At 35.6% G+C, this 22,458-nt stretch overlaps 1 protein-coding gene across 7 annotated transcripts in view; it reads right to left on the reverse strand.

Annotated features, from left to right (window-relative positions):
• ANKS1B (ankyrin repeat and sterile alpha motif domain containing 1B) overlaps positions 1–22,458 on the reverse strand; it is a 398,399-nt gene that overhangs the window by 179,751 nt on the left and 196,190 nt on the right. For all 7 annotated transcript variants that reach the window (XM_077783569.2, XM_077783570.2, XM_031507463.3 and 4 more), the window contains one exon: positions 6,840–6,946. In XM_077783569.2, the coding sequence (XP_077639695.1) occupies positions 6,840–6,946 (107 nt within the window). The remainder of the gene's footprint in view (positions 1–6,839; positions 6,947–22,458) is intronic.

The following is a 22,458-nucleotide window of genomic DNA, read 5'->3' on the forward strand; positions in this document are numbered from 1 at the left end:
GTGTGTTCCTTATGAATCAGTCATTCAAGTGAAATACACAAAACCTTCGTCTCCTTGTTCAACAATCAAACTTTCCTAAAGTCCTTTATCTAGTGCAGGATCAGTCCCCAGCTTGCAGTGCTGTGTTTTTCACACACACCCATTACATATATAGATATAAAAACATGAAGCAGATTCCTCTAAACTCCCTTCCCATTGGGGAGTGAGCACTACCTCTCCCATAGCTGCATGCACTCACACAGGATGATGCTGACTTGCCAGAGAACTCAAGAGAGAACGACAGTGCAAGCTATTATTTACACATGCAATACTAGGTAGCACATTAATAAGCCCTTCTGTCTATTGACTAGCTTGAGGAATACCATGACAGAAGCATTAACAGGAGCATTTGGAATGGGATTATTTGTTAGACTTGCTGCTGTTGCAGGATGACAGGCACAATCTTCAACTCTGGCACCCACCTGAGCTCTAATTTGCAGTTTCTATAGTAAGAATTCCTACTAGGATGAAAAAGATCTTGAAGCCTCAGGGCTAGATGTTCTGAGGGAGAAGAAAAACCTCTAATAAAAATAATTTGTGTTTTGTTTTCAGTGAACTCTGTATGGATTCTAGCCCAAACTGAAACATCATAAATTTTGTGTCTAGATTATAGCTTAAGGAGATCTCATACAAAACCATCAATAGAGCTTAGACAGTGGTTCAGCTGATCAGATGAATCTACTTTAATTTATACTCAAATAACTACCCTAACAGTTATTCAGCCACTCAGCTAAATTGCATTCTGTGCTCCATTGGCTTTAATGTCTGATTAGGTGCTTCACTTAGTTGCCCACAGAAATGAATTTAGAGTCATCTGAGGTGCTGCAAATGTACACTACCTGAAATCTGATTGAAACTCCAGACAGGTATTGCTATTTCATAGATCCTGTACCGTAAAGTCCAAGCCTACATAGATGTCCCAGACATCTCAATTTCAATATGCAGGCAAGCAAACTGAGTCCTAAACATCTACTGATGTGTAAATAGACATGTAAATGTCTATATCTGAACTTTAAATATGCCTAATTCTCTTCAAGCTAAGGGAGGAGGTGGCCTGCTTGAGGACCAACAGGTGCAAAGGTTACTGGGGTGAAGGAGAGGAAGAATCAGAAGACACCAGAATGACACAATCACTTTTCTCATCCAAAAAAACCCAAGGCTACACTGATACTGAGAGTTCCACATTTTTAGTGTTAAGTTCTGTAGGTCTGCCATGAAACTAAAAGCAAGTCCTGGGTATGAGAGTGAGGCCCTGATAAGGGGACCAAAACTTGTGGTTCCAGGAGTATATTCTAAGATTTTATTAGATGTATAGTAAATCTTAAACCACAGCTTACTCCAGCATCAGTGGGACTCTGCTAAAAGTATGGTTTCCTGTGTATCACCAACTTATCAACAGCCAATTTTAAGGTTGCCTTAAACAGTTCTTCATTTCTGGGTAAACTACACATAGACTGTGGGTCTCAGATTCAGTCAAAGAAAGAAACTGAGAGTTTATAGCCAGGCAAAAAGCCTGGGAAAGAGCTAGAAAAGAATGTAAATAATTCTTTATCTTTCTTGTTTTTCACATTGTTTATAGTTAAGTTCTATCACTGTACGTCAAGCACTTTGCACAAATGCTGTGGGTTGTTTTCACTTCAGAAACAATGGATTTGGCCCTCACAAAGCTCTGTATAAAAGAGCAGTGTATTTTGAATAAAGGGGAGTCTTACTTTCACACCCTTCTGAGTCAAGTCTATAATTCCTGTCCTGCCTCGACAGCAACATCAGACAGCATCCTCTAAATCTTCTTAGGGTCCAGATGATGCATGAGTATCCCAATGAGACCCAGTAGTAACCATTATGGGCCTGGAGATCCAATAGCCTGGATGCTGCAGAGGTTGACTTGCTTGTTTGGAGTTGGCTTCTGGAAGTCACCAAAGTCACTACAGACTAAGAACCCTTGTCTAATATTGGCCTCTTTTTCATCACCAGACACATGGTCAATTTAAGAAAGGTGTTGGCAGACTGACAGATCCTTTTTTAGCTTTCATTTAATGCCTAATCATCAATCTCTGCCCTAGACATTTCTGGTGAAAAGATCTGGTGGTCTCCACAAATGGAGGACTTGGAGCTAATGTACATAGAGATTTTCTTTTAGGTGCATTTCACTCTAAGGAAATAAAGTTGCTTCTGTCCTCTATACTTGATATGGAGTTTAAGACCCTGAAAAGAGATAAAAGGCAAGAAGAGCTACTGTGTATTCCAGAGGAGCAATTCCCAGGAATGGCACCTGAGAGAAGAGAGTCTTCAGATAAAGTTCAGCTAATCAACCTCCAGAACTAGTGAAAAAAATGAAAGAAAAGAAACTAAGAAAGAAAGAGACAGAGAGGGAGAAAGAGAAGCCAAAAACTTAACTCAAAACTACATCCAAAGCAGTCAGCTAAGGGGAATTGAGAAGGTAGACCATGTCTAGCAGTGAGAAAGCTGGTATATACTTTTGTAGGTAAGTTCACAGGATAAATACAAATACATAGAATTATTAGAACATAAAGAAATGCATATACAAATAAGTGGAAAGTCAAGACATCTATGTTCAGTTTCTAGACATGTCACAAAGCCGCGTAATTTAAGATTCATTTCAGCTGCCAAAGCATCAGGACTATACAGCTGTCTGAGAAGCTTGGTGATACCCCACCTGAACTTGATAATCATGAAGGGTCTGGTTGTCCCTTGTCCTCAGCAACATCTGTCAGCCTTGCCTAGTTCTCCTGGATTCCCTATGTTATTTCAATTGGTACTAGACACCTACATTTAAGGAACTGACTTGATCTGTCAAACATTATGTCAGTAGGCATTTAGGGAATTAGTGCCTCTTGTATGAAATGTATAACAGTTTTAAATCCCACCCTGTGACTCTATGTCTCAGTTTCCCAACAGTGAAAAAAAAAGAATTAAAAAAAACCCCAAACCACTTATGCAGTACTTAGACCATTAGGCAATGCAAGCAACATAAGTACTCAGAGTGGTAGAGATGCATATCTTTTAAAAGCAGCAATGAAGGCCCAGAGTGTAATGCAAATATTAACTGTTGATAGTGAACAGTATTTTAGAATGCCAAGGATAAAATACTTAATATTTTTCTGTTAACTCACTTTGAATGCTGGTCCCTGTTTCTATCATAGTGTGTTTTATCAATCTTTTCAAGAGATTTTTTTTTTCATCAAACTGCATTAATAAGCGATAAAACTTTTCAATATCTTAAATTATTAGGACAACCTACAAATAGATAGTCCTTATATACAGTCCTTAATCAGAACTAGTTCCCACTGGGCAGTGATTTGATTGAGCTGCTTTTATCTCTGTGAATGCAGAATGGAACCTTTGATGAAGTTGTAGAAAACTGCATGAGAGCTTTTAGTGACCTCACACATTTATATATTTACATCTGTTTCTCTGCAAGTCAACTTTTTTTTTTTCTCTCAGCATATTAAATGATGGAGGTCTGCAAGTCTGCATAAAATTACAGCTTGTCCCAGGGATATCCATTGCTCCTATGCATCAAAAAAATGCATACGTTTTGTTATTGTTTACATCTAATTCATATACTGTGATTTATGACTGATTTAATTGTTTTCTTGCACTATGGAATTGGTTTGCCTGCGAAGTAGCCTTCGCATTAAGAAACTATAATATCATCTGCATCTTCAAATATAGAGTATCTGCACGAAGTCACTACAAATTTCAACGTCTGAAGGACACAACATCCCATTACACAACAAATTATCAAAGTTAATGATGATTGCGTATTCATACATATTCAAGCACATGTGAACCAAAACTTGGGACGGAATGTGCCTGGGGCCTACTAAATATTATGAAGTGTCATTCCTGTATGACCCTAACAGTGGGTAGGAGTTGCACTTGCTATGTGCATAAACATGCTGTAAGTAGAATTAAAGTATTTAATGAAAAAACATGATTTTTTAAAATACTATGTTTCAATGCATTTTTACAACATATATATTCATAAATTACTGAAAAATATTTCTACTGCAAAGTTAATAGAAATCCAGCTGTTTCTTCATATAAAGTCCACACACTTCAGGTAAGATAAACATCCTCATAATTCTAACCACAGTCTAGTGAATAACTTTCCTAATGCCCAAGGGAGACTAAACACAAGGAATTAATTTCCATGATCTAATGAATTATTAGCCATGAAATCTTTTTATCAGAAAATCACCTTTTTATTAAAATGCTAATTTAATTAATAAAATGTTGCTGTTGAGAATAGTATATATGGGATATATTTGTTCTCAGATGTATGTTACTTCATGGACATTAATTTTAACATTGTGATATCCTCCCTTCTGTTCTGAACAGCTAGTAAGACCTGTACTACTAAATCATACTTAATAGAAGTGTGATGGTTGTTGCTTAGGCAACAGAAAGAATAAATGCAGGTCAGACTGTGCTTCCAGAAAAAACAAAAGCAGGAATATAGTAGAGAATGAATAAGAAATACATCTTAACTGATTTTTACTGCATTGAACTATTAGATTTCTTCAATGTAAGGCAGCTGAAATATTTAGGTTAATAAGACTGTAAACTCTAGTTTAATATGTAAACCACTGTAATACAGGTAAAGCTGTTCTGTCATATTAAGGAAGAATACAACATACTAAGTTTGGAATAATCTGAATTTTTCTCTTAGCATAGCAGGTATTTCTCCTCTCATTTTCCTATATACTTTCTAAGTTTAATTTTCCCTTTAATATTTAGCTGAGATGAAAAAGAGCTTTTAAAACACTCATTTAAATTTTTCAAGAGAGGCTTTTCTTACATAATGCTGATGTATTCAGAGGAGTGATATAAAAAGGAATCAGTGGTTTATTTCCAATAAAATACAGGAAATATTCTATTTTTGGTACAGAAAAAAACTGATATATGCAAAAGCAAGATGAGCGGTGAAATGGAAATTATAAACCTACTGAAATTATACATTTTTTTTATTACTACACAATTTCAGAGCTCTTTTATTATTAGATTTATGAGTCTAATACTCCATTCAATGCATGCTACCTCAGCTAATATTAAGAGTAATTATGTATTTAATCAATAATATATTAGAAAAGGCTTAAAATTACCAGAAAACACTGGCTAACAGAGAAGTATGCAAGCAAAACTTAATCTGCCTGATACATTAGAAGTTTGACTTGCATATTGCATAACAAAATCTTGTATGTAATTTGTATGTTTGCATAAGTACAGTAAGAAGAGATGCAGGAAAGTCATATAAATTCCCTGAGACCATGGTTCAGGCCCCTCCAGAGCCAGGGTATGACTGAAAAGCTCTCCAGGTCAGTTATTTGACTTCTCTGGTGCTTGTAATTTACCTGTGGTAGGTGCACCCCTCTGCATTTGTTATGCCACCTACAGCCTCTTGCAAACAGTTTCCTTTTGTAACCTCTTTAAGACTAAATGATCACCTACTTATGTAACTAATGATACAACATATGTAAGAATATGTGGTTACATTTTGGGAAACTGCAGCATGATACACTTTTTATTTTTTCTTCCCTATATTGCTGGGCTGACAGCATAGCTTTGTTTTAAAGAATATTTAGAGGTACAAATTACAGTGATTTTTACTGATTTAAGCAAATGGTCACATGGTAGCCATATAAAACCAGGAAGAAATGTCTACACTATTGTAATGTGGAAATGGCAGAGATATGTCTCAATTTTTTGATCAGTAGTCCAAAAGCATATAATGATGTTGGCAAAATAATACAAAGAGAAGGACACAACTCATGTGATGATTTTACAGTTATAATATTCATGCCATTTCACTTCTGTTTCTTATAGGGCAGATATAAGTTATGAAAAGTTAGAATTGTTCCAAGATATACATGGATACTTAAAATACATTTTAAAGATATTTTAAAATATTTTTTAAGACCTAATGCTTTTTAAGAAATATAGTCGGGATTTTTGGAAGAGGCTCAAGTAGGAGGAATACTGAAGCAGGTAGAAAAGTGATTATATAACAGCTTTACAAGTAAGCTTCTCTCTTTAGTGTCAATATTCATTTCAATGGAAAGTTTGTGCATGACAGGTCTGTTACTTCACACCACATGGTGATATTGTAAATCCTGACATAACTAAAATTTCATTTCTTTCAAACATTCCTGATAAATGCCTAGAATTAAAACATAAAAATGGAACAATTACAGGAATGCATTACTTTTTCTCTCAGGGCATAAGTTTCAACAAGTGAATCTCTCAGCCTGATTATCTAAGATGCAAAAATATTTAACCAAGACATCCAGAATTACTTGCAGAGAGAGTAGACTTTATTAAATATTTTTTTTGTTATTAAAATACCTCTCACAGCAAGGATGGCATTGCATGTTCTTTAATTATCATTACAAGTTAATGATGAAATAAAAGTAACAATGTGATGCACTGCAGAAATGGGTGCTTGCAGCTTTTTTGTATTATGAGAATCCTGCAATGGAGTAAAAGAGCTGTGCAGTTTCCCTCTTTAATCGGAGGATTGATAAGGGAGAGAAAGAACATTAATAGTCAATTTTTATTCTACTGAATTTCAGGCTAGACTCTTTTCTAATGTGTACAATCTAGAAGTTTATAAAAAGGCAGTTCATATATTAATTCAGCTACACATAGGAAAGTGAAACACTAAACAGATCTTAGTGCAATGCAGAATAGCTCTAAGGTCTTTATGAGCACATACGAGACAGACAAAAAAGGCAGCTACAGTGTATATACACAGCTACGCACGGAAGATTTCTTACCATGAATTGCACATTGTCAAATCCATTAGCCAGCAAGTGGTTTTCATACTGAGGTAGCCCAATATTTTCCAACCATTGTCCCACTGTCTGGACAGGGCATCGGGGTCCTGTAGGAGGGTGAAGAGGGAGGCGTTTAAGCAACGAATAACCATCCACTGGATAATACCGGTAGTCCTGGGCTGAGAGGTGGCATTGCCACATCGTGTTCCTGGAAAAGTTGGTATCAAACGAGCCCGCCAGCTTGACAGATTAATGGTTTCAGCAAACAGAAAAGTCAGAAGTAAAACATAGTTTTCAGGGCAGTATATAACGTAAGATCTGATCGCAGCTCTACATTTCTTGGTTATTAATCTTTACTACAGACCAGTACGTCACACAGTAGAGGAAAAAAAAAAAAAGGCATATCAAGCTGTCAGCTAAGCTGTTCTCCGTTATATGTGATTGTTGGAATACTCCACAATGAGCAATGCACTGCCAGCAGCAAGAATTCTTTTTATCAAGTACTCCTACACTCATCAGTATGCAGCTCCATGCTTCTTGCTCCCCCTCGCTCGCTCCCCTTCATTACCCAGCCTAGGCTACACCTCGCATTTTCAATAATAGCCATCAGATAAGGCAGATTTTTTTTTTGTCTGCAAGCTGTAAGCCTGCTGCTGCTGCTTCCTCCTACACACCCATCCAAGCGTCAATCTTGAATGATGAGAGCAGTCAAAACAAATGCAGAAAATAGCAAGATTCAAAAGCAACCTAGAGCACTTAAATCTGAATAGAATCTTCATACCAGCTATGCTTTACATATCTATTTGTTGTAGATTTTTACATTTCACAAGACATTAAGAAACACAGTATTTAAAGCATAGCCCATGGCATGGTTTACTATGCTTTCCCCTTTCCCCTTTTAATGTAAGATAGGTAGTGGTCTGCATCTCTGCTTATATAATAGCAAAATCCTTTAATGAATCAATAATGAATATATTTCACAGTTTCTCTCATGTAATACAGCAGAAGACATGAAAGGCACAACAATTTTAGTCAAAGTAATTAGATTATCTGCATGATTTCTTCAGCTGTAAAATATAAGACACAAGAAACCTTCATGCCAACATATAATAATTCAAACTGAAAAGGTCACAATTTCAAATGAATAATTAAAGGAATAAAATTGTAACTTTATATCCTTTCTTACAAAAATGTGAATGACAGCAAGTAGAGATAAGATTTTCATGATTTCTAAAGAGGATTTAAATTTTATCAACTACAACTGGAAAAAAAAAAAGATTATAAATTTTAAATGAGCGGAAAATTCATTTTGTGCATAAGAAACCAAATACCTCATGATGTATTTTCTATCTACATTTCATCTTTGAGACAGTTTCTCTCAAGATGGAAATATTTTATTCCTTTTTTCTGAAAGGAATGTTTACTAAACTTTTGTTTTTCATAACCATATGAAAGAACTTGGCAAAAAAAGGCAGGAAATAGGTATGTTCAGGGTACAATTCTAGAAGGAATCCTGTCAGTGGTGCTTCATTTATTGAGCAAATTAATTACTTTTTGTTTTTGTTATCCACTGTGAATCTCAAGCAATGACGATCTCAAAGGAGGAATGTAATGAAGTCATGAAGAAATTATAGATGTTTGTCAAGGGGCTAAGTACTATGGTAGATAAGTGTTTCATTGAAAACCAAGCCTATAGTCTGACCAACACATTATAATACAATGTCTCTTCCAGTGTCACACAGAAGGTCCCTGAGCAGTCGCAGAACAGATTCTAAATATATAGAATTAACAATGTTTTAAGAGTTTCAACTCCAACCTGACTAGTCCTTGGAATAAAAGTGGATGACCTTGCACTTTGATATTGCTGCCTGGATTTGTGAAACATCTCATGCAAACTGAAGTCCATAATAATTTTGTAGAATAATTTTAGTTGAATGTAGAATATCTTTCATGAAGTTGGAAAGTTGCTTAAGGTCTCTTATAAGATCTTCTGTTATTCCAGGTATTCTTACTGACTTGATAAATTTACTACACAAAATGTGAAAGGTTCATTATGTCTTTAAAAATACTGAACACTCACCAGGCACTGGTAAATCTGCAGTTGGTGAAGAAACTTTTAGGAGTTTTCTCATTGCTAAATGTACTTCAAATAAATGAATGGATGACTAATCTCAGAGAAAGCAGGTATGTCAAACTGATAGGAAATCTAGGTCTGATGGAAATAGAAATGCATTTGTTCACACAGGTCTGCAAATCATATTCCTATTTTGAAAAGTTTTCCCTACTATGAATGAATATCTTCGTATTATATAGAGAGATCATAATCCTTTCAGGATAGTGCCCAGGCATGAGGAAGGGCAGGCTATGCTGAGCTGAGATAGAGGGGACTTTAGCTGAGTAGGCAAATTCAAAAGGCTGGGCAAGATCTTCAGAGGGAAAATTGAGAACAAAGTTATCTTAAATAAGATGAGAATTCTATCCTTTTTGATTTTTTCTTAGTTGACTGAGAATTAATAAACTTCTTTTAAAAGGATTTCCGATTCTGTTTTCCCCTTTCCCCTGTAAGCAGAAAAACTGGTATCAGAAAGAGATCTAGTGAACACAAATGTCTCTGCATTGTGTTTCCCAACACCAAAAATTTGCTGCCCACAAAAAGGCATGCACAATAATCAATACACTAGTTTCATGGTCGAAGTGCTTCTTCCTTACCTTACTATAAACAGCATGGAAGTTATGCTGCCAGTGATGAGTGCTTGGCTCAATGCCTAGCAACACTGTAGGCAAAATTCAGTTGCTGAGTGGCTCCCCAGACACATTTCCACATGTAGCTGTTGGTACTGTGTCTAACTGTCTCCATGGCTCCAGCCCTGGATGATTATAGCACTGCTGGTCCCACTGTGCACTCTCTCCAGCTCTGTCCTTTGCCAGTATAACTACATGTCTGAACCCATCAACACAACATAAGGTTGCTCAGCAAGGGGAAAGAGAGGAGAAACAGTCAGCTTGCTGCCTAGTCCTCACCCCAACAATTGTTTCTTGCTAAAGTATCCTGTTATCTACAAGGCTCTTCCTCCCTCTTGCTTCCCCCAAGGGTTATAGCAAGGCAAAGACAGGCACAGAACAGAGCCAGGACTGTTTGGATTAGGGAACTTGCAGCTCTTTAAGATCTCCAGAGCTTTAGCCAGTTCAGGTGTTTTACCTCAGGGGGGTTGCTTGGGCAGTTTTTTCTGAGCCAGTGCAATGAGAACCTGGAGCAGATGCTCCTGCTTTGAGACTAAAAGGCTGTCTCTTGATTTTTTCAAGTCTATGACTCAGTGCCAGCCCCACCAGTGTGCTGCTACAGGCAGTGCCTACACTTTGCCTATGCCTAAAGCTGCTGCAGACATTGAAGATGTCCTGCAGGCTCTGAGATGGTCTCACCTCACCTCAACACACTACCGTACTTTCCTGCGATTTCAAACAACATAAATTCCATGATAATCCTTCTGTGATACCACAATCAAAAAAGATTCACCCATTCCTACACGGGAAAACTGACACTTAAGCTTAAGTCTCTTGCAGAGATAGCAGCACTTGGCTCTTCTTCTCCAAGGCAACAGAAGAAGCACACTGAAGAGATGTCTGCAAGAAAGATGCCATCTGGTACGCTATACAATAATTTCTACGAGACATCCTGTTCCCAATGGGATTCAGAATATGTTTATTGTGGAGTTTGAAATGGACTGAATCTGTGATATCAGAGGGCAGGCACATGATTTCAAACATGTTCTAAGGCAGATCTGCTTGAAATGCTAAATAATTTAAGGGCCTCTCAATTTTATTTTTTCTGCACTTGACAATATGAATTTTTCTTGATTTTTCTTTGTTTTTCAGCTGAGAAGAAGAAGAAACTGCACTGATTACTTGTAGAGGAGGTGTTTCCCCAGTCATTATAAACAGACTATTTTAAACAATTCTTTTTTGATACATATATACCTGTTAAACCATGCTAAACACTTCTGGTGCTAAGGAACCAAAAAGTGGAGGATTTTAGTAGTGACTAGTAGTGACCAAAAAATTTCTGAGTAGAGAATATGAAAGAATGAATAATTTAGGTAAGCTGGCAGGTAAAATTAGCAAAGCTGGAGAAGAAACTGATGCTAGAGTAAGTATTGAAAAATTCTTTTTTTTTTTCTTTTTTGTTTTTATTAAAGCTTTCAACCTTGTATAAAGCTAAATAGGATATATTTTTTCTCTTAATATTTATGATTTCAGGCAGATAAAAAAGTCACCTGTCTACATAGTGTTGGAACTTGTGTGACAGCAGTTAGCATGGCAGGGTGTTCTAGTGAATAAACTAACCTAATGCATGTATCCTGGAGAGGAGATAAGGATACATAGGAACAGGATGTTGTATGAGAAAAACTATGCCTAACATCCAGCAGACTACTATAATGAAAGTTTATTATTAACTTAGTTCCAAAGAAAGATATGCAAGAAAGGTTCCAATAAAGGTATGCAGGAATCTGGTTTCTCTCATGCATTTCAGTTATATTATAAGGCAGCTCCAAAGGTTTAGAGATTTTAAATGGTCTTTCTCATAAAACTCTGAAAAAAAATGGATGCCTTGCATAAAATCTTTAACTTCTGTCAGCAGCCTGGCTCTTTCAATGATGATGGATGGTAATATTTGGTGATGCTGAATATTTCTCTGAAAGTGCTTTTTGAGATATTTTTCATGGTATATACAGAAACAAAACAAAATCTACAGGGACAGCTTGAATTTAACTAACACTATCTAGTATATATGATCTAAAGGTTACATTCCACTGCTTATGTGTGGCTCAGAACTCACAAAAATAGCTCTCAGATCACAGCTAATCAAGCTAATGGAATACCCGCAGTTGCTAGGAAAAATCATCCTCACAGTTCTTTTCTGATTTTTATACCAATATTGATTATAACTCTACATTACACTGTGTAAGCACTGTATCTTTAATAACTATAACCTCAAAGTCAACAAGGAAAATTCATTTTACTTGACAGATGATTTGTCAGCAGTGACCTGTACTTTGTGAAACTCACTGGCCCTTCAACAAGTTTGTATTTCTCACTGTTGATGTATTATTTACCCAGGAAGAGCTCAGTCAAAGCACTCCACTGTATCATGAAACATACATTTATCACAGACACTTCAAAGTTAGAATATTTTTCATGTTCAGTTGATTGCTTTGACAACTTTAATTTAGCCTCCTTCAGAACGCATGCTGTTCAGTCAATGAGGAGCAGATCTTATTGGAAAACTAAAATACCTGTTTTCTAGAGTACCGCCACTGGACTAGGAGTCATTTCTATTCAAAAATGTCATTACCATAATGCAGAGATCGATCTATCTATCTATCTATCTATCTATCTATCTATCTATCTATCTATCTATATTCTATTGTATTTGGTAAGATATATTACCATGCAGCAAGACTGCTTGAGATACAGTTAGTCTTTTCAGATTTTGATTTTCTATTTTAATGTTTTAATGAATAGATTTGAGGGATAATTCTTTTCTAAAGACATTGAGATAATCAAATATATACATTATATAGCATTGCAACACACATTACTTCAGTCAGATGTATATCCTTGGCTTACAGAACAGAAATACAAGATGCAGCCTACTGAATCACAAGGAATTAGTTAAGAACAGATGGATGCTTTACTGCAAGATCACAGGATCAATTGCATTGCATCAGAACAAAGCTTCATCTAGCTCATCTAGCTTCATCATTCATCAGCTTCAATCACAGTGGCTACTATTAGATGACTACAGAAGAGCATAAGATTAAGATGGACATCCCACAATTCTTTCCTAGCATTTTCCCAGTTCCCAGCAATTTGCAGCTAAATGCCTTCCTGAAAGAGAAAGTGTCCTTGTGCTTAATTGTCCTTTACGCATTTTTCTGGCAATTTGGTGGTTGATGAAATATGGCCTAAGAAAGAGTCATCCTTATTCTGACTTCAATGGAAATTAATAATATTTTCTGAAAAAAGGAGTTACTGTCTCAGAGCAATTTCTGTCCTTGTCTTGGGAAGTTTTACAGGATAATAGTAACACTACACTCACCACCTATGAGTAATCATTTTCACTGCTTTCGTCTAGTAAGGAAAAAAAAAACCTTGAAGATTTAGATGACACCATGACCAATCAAAATATTTTACTTAATTCAGTAAAAATTTTAGACTACTGTTAAAAAACAGTACACTGAGTGTATATATATAAAAAATGTATACTACATAGTCTTGCTAAAAATACTAAGGAAGCTCAACCCTTTATCCAATAATTCCTGGCACCATAAACCCAAATTTATGTAATTTCAAATTTGAGCAAGTCTTTTTAGAGCTCTGTGCTAAGCAACACCGGACTAGCAAACAAGCAGAATGAGGTAACACAGAACTGGGTAACAAAGAACTATTTGAAGAAAGTGCTCAAAAAAAGCTATCTGCACAGAGATATCTCAAGAAGTTAAATACAGCTGTTAAATAAACTATAGCCTTGATTTATAGATTTGCTAACTCCTGCAAGGTCCTGTGAAGAGCTGTGGAAATGAGAAGCCTGTAGTGGCACACATTTTTGAAATTCTGAACCATGACATTATACATGATGGAAGGCTAAAGATTTATCCTGATGTTATTTTATAAGTCAGGTTCAACCTGAGACAGTGTGGCACTTTTTTTTCTGGTTGCTTTTGCCTAGCTGGGTTCAGGGGCTTCCTTGCCCCCAGTGTACCGAATTTCAGAGTGATCTTCTCCCTTGAACAGCTGATCAGGTAAATTCCCTTCTCTCCTTTCTATTCTTTCTAACTTAATTTTATAATTCACTTTCTATGCTCCCTGTTTATCTATCTCACTTCTTGTTCTTGTAAATTATGGTCATTTGCTCTTTCGTCATCCTTCACCTTCAGCTACTACAATTTATTGTTTTGTTTCACATCAGTGTTTTTCCTTTTCTAATCTTTATTTCCAACTTCCCCTTTTAAATCTTTTAAAACAGGCAAAAATAAATAAAAAAAAAGTTCATTTAAAAATGAAAAGACTTATCTGAGATTAAACTACCCCAAGATTTCTTTCAAGTTAAGACTAGGTTGGATTTGGTATTTCAGATAATACTAACTTAACTTCAGTGGTCAGTGGAGCATGTCACCAGCACCTGGCTCTGCCCACCAGGGGCAGACACTTCTTTGCTTCCTATCCATTTCTGCTTCCTGACAAAAAGTCAGGTTCTCAGCAGGAACTAGCCTTATTACACACAAACTCTATAACTACCTTCTGCAATATTTATCCCCTGCTAACACAGGCTCTGCAGCACCACAAGAAAACTGCAGCATCTTTCAATGAATAATAAAGACGTTACTCGAGTGGGTGGCATGCTGGCACGGCTCTGGCAACTCACTGGACTGTTTGCATATGGATGAGCTTATATAAACCCAGTTCATCCTGGCTGTGAGCTCCCTCATGCCAACGGCTCTATTCTCACTCTCCCACCTCTGAGGCCTAGGGTCTTGTTTCTAGAATATGTGCTGACGTTTACAACACTGCAAATACCTCTCATGGCATTGTTCTCAGTCCTGCACGGCTTTTTGTTTTAGAAATCGGAATGATGCAAATGCAACTCTTCAGGTAAGTTTCACAAAATGTATTCCAGGAATGATTCTTTACCTAGTTCATTTGTCAAGGCTAAAGGATCTCAGTTCGAGCTCAAGTGGTCCAGGTTAGCTGAAAATACACTCATCAGAATAGTTCTACCAATATTTGAAAAATATTATTGCAGGTTAATGATTATTTCCTATATTACAAAGCAGATCAAAACTTGAGGTGGTTCAATAAGCAAATCCAACACCTACATGTAGTCTCACATTATGGTTTAGAACTGTTTAGCCACACAAGAATTCTTGCTACTAGTTTCAAAATTTTCAAGTACATGGATTTTCTTCTTGCACAAATCTGAGAAGAATGGCTGGGCTCTATATAAATGCCATATTGATACAAACAGGGGGATTTTTGTACTGACAAAATAATATATTCTTTAGAATTCTGCTCCATGAAACACTGCAAATAGCCTAGAAGAAAACAAAAGTAGAACAAAGTAACTGAGATAGGCCATCCTACTCTGTAAATAGAAAAGCAAACAGCAGTTTTTAAGAAAATAAATATTTATCTAAACTCAAACATGAACTGCAAGTATTTATTGTCATTGAAAAATAGCTACACTTGAGAAGTAGCTTCCAGAACAACTTTAGACTAAATGCTATTTTTAGCATTTAATGGAAATTCATATTTTCAATCAATAATTTAACCTCAGCCATTCTCAGAATTGTAATAATGCAATAACCTAAAATAAAGAGCAGTAATGGATAAAAGTAGAAAAACAGTTTTCTAAAATTCCTGGTATCATGAGTTACATTGTAGGGCTGGTGAGTAGTATATCACAAATAATTTTTGAGGGACATGAAGGCATTCCAATGCACTACCTTCCTGAATACAGGGAAATGGAACACAAAAATACTGATCCTAGCATTATAATAATGAACTCAGGTTAACAGTCTGGGTTGGAAAGTAAATTAATTCACTTTAATAAGTTCAATATTCTGAATTACTTCATTTTCTGTAGGTGGAATGAAAACTAGAAACAATTTGGTGTGTTGTAAATTCTATAATAAGCCAAAGATTTTCAACTAGCATGTGATGTTCTTGTGATTTCTCTAAATGTGATTACTAGAAATATTAATCCAAAGATTCTTATCTATTTATATCCAAGGACTACTAGAAGAAAATATGAGTGAATCAGCTGAACTTTCAAGAAACCAGTATTAATACAGTTTTAGTAGACTTAGAGCTCTATATTATTTACAAAAGATAAACTTCATCATAGATTCACTTGCCACAACATCTCCAACCCTAACATATTTTTGAGAGTAACACTCCTAGCATTTCATACAAAACACCACCAGAGATACTGAAGAAGATTTTAGAGATTTGCCATTCAAAATTACATATGAAAATAACAAACTGATTATTAAAGTCAAATCTGTAAAACCTATTTTAGAAGTTAGGAATATTCTGCTGCTTTTAAAGTATTTTCTGACCACAGGCTGCAAAAGCCTCATTTTTCATCAGATATTTTTAATTTCATTGATGTGCTGATTCCTATTCTGCATATGTTTTTTTCAACCTGGTATTGAATTTGATTCTGCTTTAGAAATAAACACTGTTCAATTTGATCAAGCAAATTGAATAAAATATTAACTTACATGTGTGTAAGTGGATACTAGTTGCATGGTTCAGATTAAACAGCAAGAAAAAAGCTGAACCTAAACATGTGATTTCTAAAACTTTCAAGTAATCTGATAATTCTTTACACATCATTTATCATGGCTTGAAAAAAAAACAAAAAAAACTCTTAACCTCTGGAATTACAGTAGGATGATTATTAGAGCATTATAGAATGAGGGCATCATTGGCCTGTCACTTTTTAGGCACATCAGCAAGCACTCTGGCATATCTTTGTGAAATCCAGCCAAAATTTTTTTTTGTGGAAACTCCCCCCATACCATTGTGGTTCAGTGGAGAAACAGGCAAGACCTCAGTCTTACTGAAAATAACTTTGAAATTGTTTTAATACTTTTTTTTTTTTTTCAAGTTCTGAAATCCATGATCTTCTTTCCTTTTATCTTATCTAGATGGGCAAAGCTTAGACATATCTTCAACCCCATGGTGGAAAAAGATTCTATACAGCTCAGTGACTCCAGGGACTGGTCTGACAGAGGAGAGAATGACCAGGAAGAGCAGAGTGCAGTATTAATATCATCCTCAGAAATATTTTTAAATCCACTTAAGTGTTACGAACCCATTTACTACCAATAGAACCTAGGAGGTAATGTGAGCAATACTATTTTTTAAGCAACTTTCACAACCAAATAATTTAAGACATAACATGGTTTGTTTTTATCAGTTCAATTTTGTAAGGCTAGGGCCATAGGCAGGTATATCCAAACTTTTAAAGTGAGAATAACTTTTATTCACTTAACTTTTGATTTTCTGTAGAGAAACATAGACAGGTTTTCTAAGCACTTTCCCCAAACATGCTTAAATATCATGCTACTGAACTCTCCATTTTGCTATTATTTGTCAGTATTTCTGAGCTTCATGCCCTTGGAAGTCACAGAAAATCTGATTTTCTGAGTTTTGCATTCTATGTATTAATACAATTCTGCACTCTATCTCAAAACAAACAGTAGAACTGTATATAATATAGCTCTAAATCATGACATATTAACATACATATCTTCTTTCTAACTCAATATCTCTCACTTCTTCTATAAGGAAATGATATAATTTGAGAATATTTTTAAAATACTGAAACAAGGCTTTAATAACAGTGGTAAGCACACAATTTGAATTTCCATAGATTTGAATAGCATTCAAACAGTACATAAATTGTTCATATCTGTGGTCACAAAGACTTATTTTTTTAACCATATTTAACTACAGAATGGATGGATCAGCTATTAGTTAAAGAAAAAAAAAAAAGAAGAGATGGTAGGGATTCAGTATGCATTACTCCTCTTTCTGAGAATAAGTATTATTAGAAAATAAAAACAAACCCTTTAGATCCAACAAAATTTTCCAAAGAATACATTGTATTCTGTGAGGGGAAAAAAAAGGTGCAGTTACTCAGAAATAATGGCACAGCAGACCAGACTGCTGATGGTTTTAATTTTTATTTTTTTAAAAGGAGAAAATTTCACTATTGAAATAGGGCTTTAATTTCCGATGCTGTTTCAACAGCACATTACATCTGATGTGGGAAAATACCGCTGAAAAGTCTCAGCATACTAAGTCAGTCAAAATTACATGCCAATCCTCCAGATAAAAGAGAGTTTGTAGAAGACTCCTCTGCTCAAGCAGTTCTGTTGGAGACCAGGTCTGACAGCCAGTAGTAGACTACACCAAAATTGACAAGAATTAAGCTATACATTTACTCTCTGATGGATGTCAATATTTATGACATTACAGTGCCTTTTTCCTAAGTTTCTTTGCTTTGCTATTAATATTCTGTATTCCTTCTAGAAGACATATAACAGAAATCATTTATCCAAGTCTGTGAATACAATGACCAAATTGCCCTGCAACAGTTTTGGAAAAAGAAACCTAACAATGAACACAAAAAGCATGGACTGATAAAAAAGGTAAATGTTGACTGGCACTTATAGAGAAAGCAGAAATATAAAAACAAAATGTATCAGAATTAAAGACCACTTTGGTAAATATGGTCTAACGGCTTACATTTTTACTTTATTTTCTGCTTAGCCTGAGTCTTCCATTGTAGTAAGCTGTTTCAAAAAATATTGGTGCATGAAGAATAAAGAGTAGAATATTACATTTAAGACACTACAGGGTAAAATTTCTAATATAATAGGATTACTTGAGTATAAGAAAATAAAATAAATGCCTGCAGCTTTTGCATCCAACTCCCATTGCATTTGTTATGAAACATAGCTAAAATCTCTACAATTATCTTTCAGTTTGCCCAGTTTCTGTAAGGTTTGTTTTGGGATTCAATGAATCATTAAAACAGATACATTTTTTATCTATTGTTTAGGTTTTTATGAGGTAGAAGTAAAAAAAAATATTACCCCAATTATATGTGATAACTTCTGCAGAATTTATATGATCTTTAGGTAAGTTCAGTGACATGCAATACATTAGGACTATCATGTTCTCAGTAAATAAATGCTAAAAATATTTCTTCCTAATATTTTATAGCTATATGCTTTCTGTTCTCCACTATTTTATAATCTAGATGATTGCATACACTTAAATTGCCATTCAAATAATTTGAAATTAAGATATTATTAACAGAAATAGAAAGATTGATATGAATAATGTAGGGGCACAAATGCATATGTGAAAACACCAGAAGATGCAGTGCATCAAAGAGATAAAGGCATGGTCTGTGTTGATAAGCAAGGACACTGCTGGCAGTGGTAAAGCACTAGGGAATATGTTCCTGTCAAGAGGAGTGTGCTCTGATAAAACAACAGCTCAGACAATCTATCAGCAGAACACCCTGCACTACAGCAACATTACGGCACATTGCATGTGATACTCATCTTTTTGTTATTCCAAAAGGATGGCCTACAATATCTAAGAAAAAGAAGCAAAAACAATGAGTGCCACTGAAGAAAATTTTGGCTCAAAAGGACCATACCACAGCAAAGGTTGATTCCTAAAGGTCTATGAAAAAAGTTTTGCTTCTCCTAATCAAAAGGAATCCAACAGATACACTAAGAATGCAACAGTCAGCCTACCACAACACACAGAAGTGACCATGGACAAGCAACTTGGTCATGAACACATGCACACCTCCTTGCTCTTGGGTACTGAGTGTGACAGGCTCCATACTAGAGTGGGACTGACCGAAAACCATCTTACCTAAAAGAAAAATCACTTCTGCCTTCCATAACATCACATATTGACTTGGCTTATTCAAATTCCCCCCAGCTCTTCTGCCACTGCAAATTAAAATTCCACATTCACATTCCAGTTGTTGGTAAGATACAAGGAAGGGCAGAACCAAACACAAATGTGTGTCTGTTTCCTAATGTGCAGTACCAATTGTTGCTAAAGAGTTCAAAGACCTGCAGCTTAGTAATTTCAGACTGCATGTGCGTTTCCTATTGAGGAAGCATCAAACAGCATTGTGAGCAGACACCAGCTGCTGGAGCTGCCTCATCTCATCAGCTACAGAGTCAGGTTCCTTCTGTCTTTTACTTTTTTGCCATCTATGATACCACAGGTATTCTGGTCTCTTTGCACAGCATACCAGCTTCTATGGGAAGCTGTGAGAGAAGATGTTATTCTTATTTTTTTATTTGTTATTGTTTTTTTACTGTCTGGTTATTGTGGTTGGCTATTGCAGAATTATGTGTTCCAAACTGTAAGCTTAAGAGGTATCCTTTGTAGTGAGAAGTTTCATGGCTCATTTTATTAAATGCTATTAAGTCCACTTTATCAAAGATCTTATTTTAACCAAACGGAGATTTTAAAAGGACAAGGTAAATGCTGCAAAAACAGGGACTAAATTACAAAAAAATATATAGTTTTAAGTCTATAATGTACCGCTGTGAAATCTGCCTTATGCCAACATGCCTACACGTATCCAATTAAAATTCTGCCTTAAGTATTTACATTTTATCTGTTTTCAGCTCTTGGAGGAGGGAGGATATTAACAGCTTTGGAGGAAAACCACTTTGCCAAAACTGCAACCATATGGTAACAAACAAAAAAGGGCCAGTCTAACAAGGCTTCATTTGTTAAAAGAAAGTTTGACTTTTCAGTTAATATATTAGCTTTTATAGGCAGAACTACACTAGAGATGATGAAGACTTCATGTCTGAGCAGTGGCAGTGGAACAGGAAGAAGACAGAGAGGAAACCAAGCATGTAGCTTCAGGCAGTCAAGGGTTTTGCCCAGTTTCAATTGTCTTACAGCTGTACAGGGTGCAACATGAAACCTTGTTCTTCCCAGTCAGCTTTTCTGAATGTGGCCCCACCTGATTCTATTTTTTCCTAAGCAGGTGAAGTTACATCTACTTTATTTTCCCCATCTTTATGCTCAAAGTAATTTCCTTCAGAAATCTGGAAAGTAAAATTGCTTAAAATTTTCCCAATACTGCAAAGGAGAAATCATCAGTAATAGCCTTTTTTTGTATCAGTAGAGAAGGTAAATAAACAAAAAAAAAATTTACTTATCCATGATGGCTGTCTACAACTTTTATCCTGAACTGGAAGATTTGAGAAAGAACACTACAAAATGTATTCTAATTCACTGCTCTGTGACCTACTGTTAATCCCTGGCATTAAGTTTGGAGTACATGACATTGAAACACAAGCATACAGTGGGCACATCAAGAACCAATAAGGTCTTGTTTGTACAAAAAACATGATATAAAGTGGAATTGTAGGTTTATTCTGAATACAGTACAGTGCAATGGAGTCCTGCTTTCAAATGAGATACAGCTAGTGCAGTCAACTCAGGCATAGCCTTCAGTCTTCCAGAGTCCTTCTGGTTTCAAAGCAGCCCTAAAAGATCCAACTCATGAGTCTCTCTGAAGCTGTACACAGGAGGATACATACTGCTGAAGTAAATATTTTGCAAGATTTGCTAGCTTCCTTGAAAGTCTATTTTTTTATGTGGTGTGATTCTGGTTCATATACCTCTTCCAGTAAAAAGCAGCATTAATCTTTGAAAGGCAAGAACTCAGGCTGCATCATTGAGCAAGGTTTGTAGCTTTGATATTGATATTAAGGCATAGATACTGCAAGTGGTGCTAGGATTATCTCCAAGCACAGGAAAAGGCATTGCTCTCACAAAGAGCAACACAAAACCCTTTAAAACACAATATTCCTAAATGAAATAAGAATTTTGTTTATTTCAGCTGTAAGAAAAAGGCTTGACAGTATATTTCAAACTAAAATTTTAGATCAAGAAAATTAAGATAATTCAGTAAACTCTACCCTTTCTGCCTCTAGGTGGAACAATGAGAGCACTCAAGGATAGGTACATTCTCCTCAAAGGCACCAGTGCCATTTTGAATGCTTCAGACATCTAGACATGATGACCAATAACAAAAAGGTGCGTGCTTATCTAACTCAGCATTAATGGCTCAGATGTGCTTAATGCAGGTGACCAAAAATATCCTGACTTGTATACACACAGCAACTGTTTAGTGCATTTATGGACAGCATCCAAAATAGAATTTATGATCAGTAGAATTATAAAACTGTAAATCACCCTCCATGTGCTAGAACATATTTGACAGAAGTGACTCTCTCAAAAAACCTAAAATGATTGTTGACTATTTTGATGTGGAATGACTTTCAACAATTATTTTCTTACTCATTATTTTAACTGCTCTGATTTGACACAATTCTAGCTTTAATCACGATGATAATATGATATCCATTACCCATTTTAGTTTGGGTTTTTTTTTGAAGCAGATTATTTTTTGATTATTCCCTTCCAAGTGATTTGCAAATAAAAGTAAACCCTGACTCACACACCTGCCAACAGCTACTAAGCTCCAACTAACACAGATTTACTGCTGTGTATGTCTTGAAAGACTTGTTGGAAAAGAAATTGTTTATAATTAGGCAAAGAAAATATGAAATTTTAGTGTTTCTTCTTTTTAATTTACTTTGTAAATAGTCTCCTTCTAAATCATATTATCATGGTAGTCAAAGAATCATTACAAAATAGACTCAAAGGGGTATGAACCAGTGATGTATTCCATTCTGACTCAAGCTAAGGTCAGTTATATCCCAACTGTTATTCTTTCTTATTCTGGCAACTATTCAAAAGTCTTGCAGATGCTGCTGGATGCAACCAAAGTTATAACCCTCTCAATAATAATCTATTTAGATGTTACACTACAATTCCTTTTTTTGAATATCTCCTTTTACTGCTCCTCTAATTGCTTCTTAAGACTTTTCTCTGGAGATTTAAGAGAAGTCTTTCCAGACACCACCAGTAGAAAAATATAGACCAAAGTTCTGGCAAGTTCATTCAAGAATTTCATCACAAGATG

This window comes from Lonchura striata, chromosome 1A (assembly GCF_050655825.1).
Source record: "Lonchura striata isolate lonStrDom1 chromosome 1A, ASM5065582v1, whole genome shotgun sequence".
Taxonomy (NCBI): domain Eukaryota; kingdom Metazoa; phylum Chordata; class Aves; order Passeriformes; family Estrildidae; genus Lonchura; species Lonchura striata.